Source organism: Poecilia latipinna, unplaced genomic scaffold, assembly GCF_001443285.1.
Source record: "Poecilia latipinna isolate Pla-1442-1.1 unplaced genomic scaffold, P_latipinna-1.0 Scaffold3712, whole genome shotgun sequence".
NCBI classification, from domain to species: domain Eukaryota; kingdom Metazoa; phylum Chordata; class Actinopteri; order Cyprinodontiformes; family Poeciliidae; genus Poecilia; species Poecilia latipinna.
This window is the reverse complement of record NW_015116328.1, coordinates 11,305-21,064: the sequence shown is the minus strand read 5'-3', so window position 1 is coordinate 21,064 and position 9,760 is coordinate 11,305. Positions and strand designations below refer to the sequence as shown.

At 40.0% G+C, this 9,760-nt stretch overlaps 1 protein-coding gene across 1 annotated transcript in view; it reads right to left on the bottom strand.

Moving 5' to 3' along the window:
• LOC106941512 (uncharacterized) overlaps nt 1-616 on the bottom strand; it is an 11,683-nt gene extending 11,067 nt beyond the window's left edge. Inside the window, exons 1-2 of the mRNA XM_015024565.1 lie at nt 442-616; nt 251-346 (exon numbers count right to left, since the gene is read on the bottom strand). Coding sequence (XP_014880051.1) covers nt 251-346; nt 442-616 — 271 coding nt within the window. The remainder of the gene's footprint in view (nt 1-250; nt 347-441) is intronic.
• Nucleotides 617-9,760: the final 9,144 nt, after the last annotated feature.

The window sequence follows — 9,760 nt, the reverse complement described above, 5'->3', positions numbered from 1 at the left end:
GTATAACTGATCCATCATATAATTTTCTTTTGTGAGATGGGTGGGTCATGTTGCATTTTTGTCCACAAGAGGGCAGTAAAACGCTTGCACATGACGAGTGGAGGCTGTTGAAGCAAAACCATGGGAAATATCGTACTTGTGATCTAGTAAGCAACATTACAAAGCAACAGCCTATTGCCTTTTTTTTTTTTTTTTCAAAAGACATATGGTACTTTGGTACATTTATGTCAAGACAGAAAACAAAACCAACCTTTCTTCATGAGCTGAGCCTGGGCCAGTCCACCACAGATCCCTGAAATCCAGAGGAACAACAGAAAGCTTTCCAGCGATGAACTCGGGCCCATTGCTGGAAACAAACAGAAACACATAAATGACCGTGCCTTATGGATTACAGCAGCAATCTGAACATGCTGTGCCAGCCAGTGGGTCTCTGACACAAACCTCCAGTGTAAAGATTTTCATAATATATGTGTTTCTCTTCCTCTCTCTGCTCCTTCCTTCCCCATTCTCCTACCCTCTGCTCCTCAACCACAGATACCGGTACCGGAGGAGTCACAGCGGAAACTGCTGAAAAACGCTGAGTAATGGTTTCATTACGGTGAGAGGGTGGAAGCATGCTTTTCATTTACAGTTTTTCTCAGCGTCTTTCTCAAAACCCTTAGTTCATACCCCAGCAGTAAACATCAGTGTCTCAGAATGACAAGTCTTCATTTCATTGCGTTTGGATGACATTGATTAGTCATGTTGTCAATAAAACAGTGTGCCCTGTTACACTGACAAAAGCTTAAACTATGGTTAAGCTTTTGATGACAAGTATTGTACATTATAATTGTGGGAGGCCAAAGGCAAGAGATTGGAAGACATTCACGTTCACGTTTTTACTGTAATTTGTTGACAGTGCCATGGCGATTCAGAAAGGAAAGGACAGCACTGGAGAGGTGAAGAAAGAAAACTAAAGTAGCAATGGGAACGTAGGACAATCTCCTTAGTGAACTCTTCCTTCACCTCCACAAAGTCTCAGTGGACAATGCTCTTTGTTGATGCAGCGTGGAAATAGTCTTTTCAGAATGAGGAACAGAATGAGAGGAACTCCATCGGCATCCTGGTTGAAACCATTGCCCGATGATGTGAGAGCGATGGAAACTGGAATTTGTCTTCGGCCTCGCTCCTCTTCTTCTTCTCTTTGGCTGTTGACTCCATTCAAACCCTTGTCCTTTAATGACTTTTATTGTGGAGGTTACGACTACAGTTCCTTTTGCTCAATATCACTTAAGCAATTGATAATGTTGGAAAAGCAGAAATTGAACATAATCATCTGTACAAGTGATTTGAAGATTGAACTAGTAGTTCAGTTCTGGTGTTAGAAATGCACCAAAGGGACTGAGGAAAAGGTGCAGAGACTTTTGAGAAAAAAATCTAAACAAAGTAAGTAAAATGTTAAAATCATATGAAATTATCCTATAAAAGCAAACGTGAGAATTGATCTGTGATGAAGCTCAAAGTTTATGAAGTAGACATTTAACACAAACAAGTAGGACAAAGCAAGGAGAGGATTTTTACCTAGAGATGGATTGTTCTCAGGTTTGAACTACGGTTGAGGGGAATAGTGAGAGTCTGAGGATACAAATGGGATTTTTTTTTCTCAGCAGTTTTGTCTCCCTGGGAACTTCAGGAGGAGTAAGACTTTTCGTTTTCAATACCACCTCACAAAAAACTCAGAACGTGAAAGAAACTAGGTCAAAGACATGAAGTACACCTCTGGCTCTCACTCAAAGGTACCAGAGGTTTGAAGGAAAACCGCTAAACGTGGACAGGTTGGCAAGAGTCAGTCAAACTGAAGCTGATACGAAGAAGAAGAAAAAACAGGAAGCTGTGTGAGACCGCAGGGAATGTACAGAGAGGGGAAATTAATCTAACCACAGTATCCACTGCGCTCTGACTTCAGGTGAGTCCACAGTTAAAGAGGCAGGTGGAAAACATGTGTGGTTAAGCTGCGCTGCATGTAGCGTGGATGAGGTAGTTCCTGTGGTTTCACACTCATGTTGTTTTTCTTTCTCTGAATAGATGATTAGGTTCTGAAGAACAGCCATAATTTTTATTATTATTCTTACCGTACTTTAAAGGGATCCATTAAGACATTTTAGGGGCCAACAGGAGCTATGTCTTAAACGTCGGCCCTTCTAAAAAAGATGGTACCCCAGTCTTAAATCTAGAAGAAATCATGAATAACGACGCGTTGCAAACTGTGACACACACTCAGCAAATGATGAAAGATTCATAGTCACCAGTTAACTTGGTGACTATGAATTGGTAATTTAATTTTTTTTTTTTTGCTTTTGTGGGAAAGAAAAGCACAGATCAGTTTGTGGGAGGAAACAGAAGCACCAGGGGGAAATCCGCAGATGTACGGGAAAAACATGCCAGATCTCAACCAAAGCTGTGTCGGGCTTGATGTGGTTTCCTCTTTCTTCAGAGCCCAGGGCAGGTTTACATGCATGTGGAAGTGAAATAAACTTGATGAGAAACAAGGAGCAACACGAACACCCAAAGCTTTGCCATCAACCTTCAGTCCCCAGCCAGCGCCTCTCGCCCCGTCAGACTAGTGGCAGCAGCAGCAGTTAGCAAACACGTCTGCTGAGCTTGTTGAAGAAATGACTTCTCATTCTGACTCTCCTAATAACGGTTGTGAAGAATTGTCGTGTTGATGCGCAGAACGGCGAGTTTCGGAAAGTGTAGGCCAGAGGTTCCCAAACTGTGGGGCGCGCCCCTTAGGGGGGGCGCTGTGTCATTGCAGGGGGGGGGGGCGCGGGAAGCCGTCTGGATGAAAAAAAAACATGAACACTGTATGCGCTGGGTTTTTACCTTAGAATGACCAACTCTCTGTTATTCCTATGTCAATTTGATACAGTAGAAGCTTCCACACTTCCCATATTTGTGTCCTCTGTCACCTTTATCAGCAGTTAAAACTGTTTAATCCGTTGTTAACATGTTGTAACCTGTTTTTCCGAGCCGCCTTTAAACGCAACATGAGCGCTACGACGCTCGCGCTGGGTTTCCACCTGTGAAGGAGACCTGCTGCTGCTGTGCGGAGCTATGCAGGTTTGTGTTAGAATCACGGCAGCAAACCAGCAAAACGCAAAGAACTTTTCAGTTTTTCCCTCCAAACTAACCGACTGAGTTGAGTAAAGCTGTTGGATGCAGGTAATGTTAGCTAAAAGATGACTAGCTAATATCAATACAGAACCTTTAGCTTAACAAGTAGCTTGTAGGCTACCGATGTTGGTGTCTATTTTCAGCTACGTACATTCATTTTGCCCCCACAAAAGTCGACCCCCCCGTCACATGTGTCTTCAACCAGACAGCCATTTGTAATCCATAGGGGGGGGCGCCGGAAAAAATGTTTGGGAACCACTGATGTAGGCCAACATCAAGGCATCAGAAACGGCTATGATGGGAAGTCAAATTACATTTAAGTTATTCTGGATAAATACCCTTTTTGAAACAACTTAAAGTAACGTATTTATTTGACTGCGGTATAAAACACCACTACATAGCTGGAAATTACATAAAGCCTCCTACCCAACCCGCTTATTAAACTGCTTGCTCATCCACGTCAAGGAGGCGGAGCTGCGAAGTGTGGAAAATGTATTTCTACTTTTACCGAACTGATTACTAATTATCTCTGAGATCAACTTGACAACTCATAGTAAAACACACTTTTTGAACTACACACACCCTGATTAAAGGTAACACTCCCACAGCAAACCTGATCATCAACCGTTGTCTCGCTTCCCTAAGAGATTAACAATGGCCAACACCAGAAATGACTGTAGATTCCTATTTAAAGTAGCAGATAATAAAGACACATTTCTATGCCTGTCAGAAATGTTCTATGCTTTAAGCCTAATATTTCTGTCTATGCCTGTCAGAAATGTTAGGCACAGAGCATAGAACATTTCTGACACACATAGAGAGATCTCTGTATTTGTCTAGTGATTGGTCGGTCTTTGTCTTTATTTAGTGCAGAAAAATTCTTGAAGTCCCCCCCCCCCCTCCTTATTTCTGTCTGCTTCCTTTTGGTCCTCTGTAGTCACAAAGCCCACAGAACCACAAAACGTGTCCAAAAGAAAACAAAGAAATGCTCGAGTGGGCAGTTTGATCAACCCCAACAACTTCCTATAACAACAACCATGAGGACAGCGAATCATGTCTTCATGCTCTAATGACAGTGGAAGATCTCCAACTTTGACTTACTTGTCTTGCAGCAAGAAGGCATGTTCTGCATGTTCTCCTGATGTATGGATGGGTTCTCTACATACACCATGGGTCTTTGCGAAGACCCATGGTGTATGTAGACCAAAACATGATTGTTAATTCACTAAACTCTAAGCTGAGTGAGGGTGGCATTAGTGTTTGTCATATTCCTATGTGTATCCATATGTTGGACAAACAGGCACATCTTGTCCGGGTTGTGCCTTGCCTCTCGCACAATGACCTCTGGAGACAGGCACCAAGTCAAGTGGGTCTCTCCTGCACATTTCAGCAACAAAGAAATTCATAAAGTTTTAAATCATAAAAGCACCATAGACATTAAGCAATAAACAAAATCGTCATGCAAATACACATCAAATATGTGGATCGATGTTCCGGTTACTGCTAGTCAAAGGGTTTTAAGCCTTGATTTATGGGAGCTCCGTGTTTCAGCTGTTTTGCAGTTTTCTGGAGGTTTGTTTGAGATTTGTGGCACATAGAAGCTGAACGCTGCTTCTACATGTTTGGTTCTGGTTCTGGTTCATCCCCAAGACCAGAAGACCTGAGAGCTCTGGAAGGTTGATACAACAACAACAATGTGCATTTTGGTGCAAAGCCGTTTAGTGGTTTATAAACTAACAACAGTATTTTAAAGGCAATTAAACAGGATAAAACTCTTTGAGATCAAAGATCTCTTTTACAATCATACAGTTCAATCAGTTAGTTACAAAAAGCACAACATCAGTAACAGAGTGGAAGTCATCAAGAAGCTTCTGGTGCTGGAAAAGTCATCAACCGTTTTATTTACTCACCGTCGCTTTGTACAAATCAGTTTTCACTTTGACATTTCATTTTTTTTTTTAATAAAAAAAATATATTTTGTTGATTATGTATGATTTGTAAAAGCAATAAAAAAGGTAAACATCCAAAGGGGGCAAATTCCTTTAATAGGGACTGAATAAAAACCTTTCTGAGGTCACGGCCCTTTCTCTCTTCAAGAAATTATTTATCAAAAAGTAGTAATAATAATCAGTAAGACTTTATTTGAAGGGGTGTTCATAAGACTGACATGACACTGTCATGACATATCTGTTATGATGCTGATTCATAAAGACTCTATGAGTCTTAATGAGTCATAAGACATTTATAAAGAGTCTATGAATGTCTTATGACTGTCGTCAAGAAGTGTCATTCGGTAAGTAAAGACACTTTTGGTGCAAAGTTGCTTTAAAAGTTGCATTAAAACTGCCAACTTTGCATTATTTGGTAAATTTATACACTTAAATGCAAAGTTGGCACATTTAATGCAACTTATAAAGCAACTTTGCATTAAAAGTATCATTATTGGGGGTGCTGTGGTGGCGACGCACGACCCACGTATTGAGGCCTTATTCCTCGTGGCCGTGGTTGCAGGTTCGATTCTCGGCCTGGCGACATTTACCGCATGTCTTCCCCCTTCTCTCATTACCCAGTTTACTGTCAGACTTTGAAATAAAGGCCACTAGAGCCAACAAAACCTTAAAAAAGATTATTTCACTTCATGACAACATTCATAAACATTCATAGACTCCTTCGCGTTCATAACAGATGCCGTCATATTTATGACAGTGTCATGACAGTCTTATGCACATCCCTTCAAATAAAGTGTTATCTAATAATCATTATAAGATGTCAAAAAATGTTTTGCAATCACTTTGACTTTAAGTGAGGGATTATGTCTGGTTAGTAAAATCTATGATAATCTGAAGTTTGTCTCCTTCCTAAAACTGTTTGATTTCTCTCTCTGGCAGACGGATGCCGCTCACAGTTGCTTGTTTAAAACGTCCATGCCCCATCATCTACCCTGCATTTCGCAACCCGTGGTTTTGGAGGTGGCGCGATTATCACTAATATTATCCTCTTTAGATGTTTAGCATTTTGGGTTTCCTTCCTGTTTTCAGAAGCCTCTTCTGCTCAAGACTCGTTCTCCTCTGTTAGAGAGCGTGGTCTGAAAAACTACAGCGCGTTGTGGTGAGATGCTCTGAGAGATTTCTGCCTGCTGGATTTATCACACAACTGAACAAACTGTGCTCTGGCAAACCTAGATTATACCACAGCAAACGGCATCGAGTAGAAACAATGTCCAAATCAAGATCAGGGAAGTATGCTGATTTTAAAAAGGGTGATGTGAAAACAAGCAGAACTTTTTCTGAGTTTCTTAGATGAAACCCAGTGGTGGTTTACTGAACAACAACCTGTCTTGTTCTATTCATTAAATGTTTAACCAAATCCTGACCAGAAGCAGCACAGATCAATAAAAGCACATGTTAGGAAGTCCACACCAGCTGCAGACAGATGTAGTTTAAAGTATCACATCATGCTTTTCTATATATGCTTTATAATTGAACATTTTCTATACATTGCTTAATAATAGTTACTACAGTTTCTCCATCTGCAACATGAAGAGAAAGGAAGTGAGCCCTCTGTTGAGGTTTTACTTAAAAAGCTCTTCAGTCGGATATTCAACATCCAGCCCTCAACACTGTGTTTTATTTACTTCCTCTTAATGCAAATGAAAGTGTGCAGGTTGTATTAGATGGTTAAGTTCCTACAGGAGGGTTTAAAAAAAAACTGAAACAAAATAAAAAATCTGTACCCTCGGATCAAAACAAATATGCAAAGTGCATCGACTCACCTATAAGATCAAGCAACGTGTGAGGCAGTGAGACACACAGGAAGGATTAGAGAGTTTGCTCTAGATGCCACACCAAAGAGAATAAATCTCACCTCTGACCAGGCGTGCAAAGTGCAGCTCAGTTAGTCAGCAGCTTGGTCCCACCTCCACGGTACGAAACAACACAGAGAGAAGTTTACCATTAAGGTAAAGCCGAGGTGTAGGGTGTTCACATTGTGGTTACTCAGTCACTCCCCGTGAATCTGGTGGAGATTTTACTGTTGAAAGTCTGCATGAGCAAAGACAAAAATGATATTCACTTCACTTTAATTATATCAATGTCAAGCATATATAGTTGACTTTTGCCTTTTAACTTTGAAAGACAAAAATGTGTGAATTTAAAAAGAACTAAATTTCTATTTAATATAAAGATTTTTGTTTCTCTTTAAGTTTACCTGTAAGTCTTCATAACAACCTGATTTTATGTTTTTTTTATTTGACTTTTTTGTTATTTTTTTTTCTATAAGTTTCACCCATAAATAACACTTGTTGAACGCAAATATTAACCATGTCAGCCTAGAAATGTGCAGGTGTCGGCTGTGAAGCATCTAACACCTGCCCATTGCTTCAAGGTTTCAAAGCCAGGTGCAGCAAGAAGATATTCACACACACACACACACGCACACGCACACACACACACACGCACACACCTTTGTACTACTATCAGTCCAAGGGATTTATTTTGACATTCATTTCAGTAAAACCCACACACACTCACATGCTTTCTGGGAAAACCAAACAGCATACAAAGTTTAATTACTTCCTGTGAGCTTACATAAAAAGCTTCTCTTAACTGAAACAAAAATTAGCAACTAACTGCTATTGAATGACTGTTAAAATAAAAGATTGCTGGATTTGATTTTTACAACAAACAAAAAAAAACAAGAGAGGATAACAAGTCATACAGCTACTTTTATTGACAGGAAAAAAAAAGTGACAAGTCCTAATATCAACTAAAATTTGTCTTTTCATAATCTAGGTCCAAAATGTGAGTTTTTGTTTCATATTTACAGTTACATGGAAAAAATATCATCACGTAGAGCCATAATGTTCACAAAATTCTTCTACGGGGAAAATGTGGTTCATATTTGAATGGTTTGTGGTTTGTCCACCTCACTGGATAGACCACCATGTATGTTTTTTGTCAAAGTAGCCATATTTGACTCACCATTCATTGTTTCTTGGCCAAAGTTCGAATTACGTTTTGATTCCTGAGTTCTGTGATTCACCGCCGTCACCAGTCAACTGCCTTATGTTTGCCTTCTACTTAATTTTTTCTTTATTTCTCAAATTAAGGACATGATATTGAGCTACACACAACCCGGTTAAAAAGGAAAAGGCTTAAAAAGGAGCAATATGTCCCAGTAGGCTCAAAAGACAATAATTTTTAAGGTTAACAGATATTTTAGCCACACAAATTACAAAATGTAAATCCAGAATCGCAGGTGAAGAAGAAACAAACGTTGTGTTGTCTTCCAGAAATGTTGAGTCATGAGTTTCCCCATTGAACTGAAGGTTTCTCAGCGAACATGTATTTGCATGCAGTTATGAGTCAGTCGCCATCATTATTCCCTGCGCACAGGAAAATGGCTCATTTTCAACGAAGACTTTCACAGAACCAACTACAACCCACAACGCAACAGCTTAATAAATATCAGCCCCAAAAGCTGCATCATATAAAGGAAATCCACAGGATGTTTACCTTTTTATCTCTAAATACGGTTGATAATAACGCATACCAATTCTCACATTTAAAGACAAAAGTGTTTTTGTTATTTTTGATTAAATGTTTGTTTTTTTGGGGGGGTTTTTTGCTGCTAAGGATCCATCCTGCATTGTTTAAGGCTCTTGATAGCCGTTTGTGATTTAGATTTCTACAGTTTTCTTTGTTCCATGACTGAAATGTAGAAATTCTTAAAATGTAAGGTAATTGTTCAGATACATCACTTTTTAAAAGATTTCCACACTTTCAGCCATAGATTGGTCACAAAAACTGTCTAAACCTTAAAACCATATATATTTCCATGCATTTAATAAGGTTTTCATGAATTCAACACAAAGTAGAGCATAATTACCCATTCAAATCCAAATCCAAACCGTGTGGTGAGTATTTGTCATCATTAAATATTCCCCCGTCAACTGGTATTGCCATTATGACAAGATGAAAGTGATTGGTAACAAAAGCTTCTCGGCCACAAAGTTGTCTGCCATGTAAAACCAAAGCGTGGAGTCAGTGGAGGATAAAGTGCACAGGGTTCAGAGGTCACCAGCTTTCTACTGAGTCATCAGCAATGGTAATCTGATCTTCACGTATCGACCAGAGCTGCTCGGGAACAGTACATTGGTTAGCTTCGTGTAATGATTTTCCGTGGCCTAGCAGCAGCATCCTAGCCTTAGATCAACAAGTCCAATGAAAGGCGCTGGGAGCTGTGATGTAAAACACACCACAAATAAGAGTATAGTGGAGACGGGTTCTTTACAGAGCCACAAACCGTATCTCATTCTAGTTTGTTTACCCTCCGCCTCGTCTGCGGAGGTTTGATGCAGACGGAAAAAGTGATCTCTGGTCTGACTAAAAACTTAAATGTCTTCAGCTGAAGGTAACTCCATCGCTTTTTCTGGCACAGTTCAAATGTATATGAATGTCAAGCGGACCAGAGACGCCGCCAAAAGCAAGAGGTGGACTATGGCGCACGGCATTCTGGGTAAATACAACCAAAACAAACATACGAATCTAACCATAGACATAATATAAGAGTAGACGCCTCATGGACCGCTCTCGCCTATTGTCGCTGA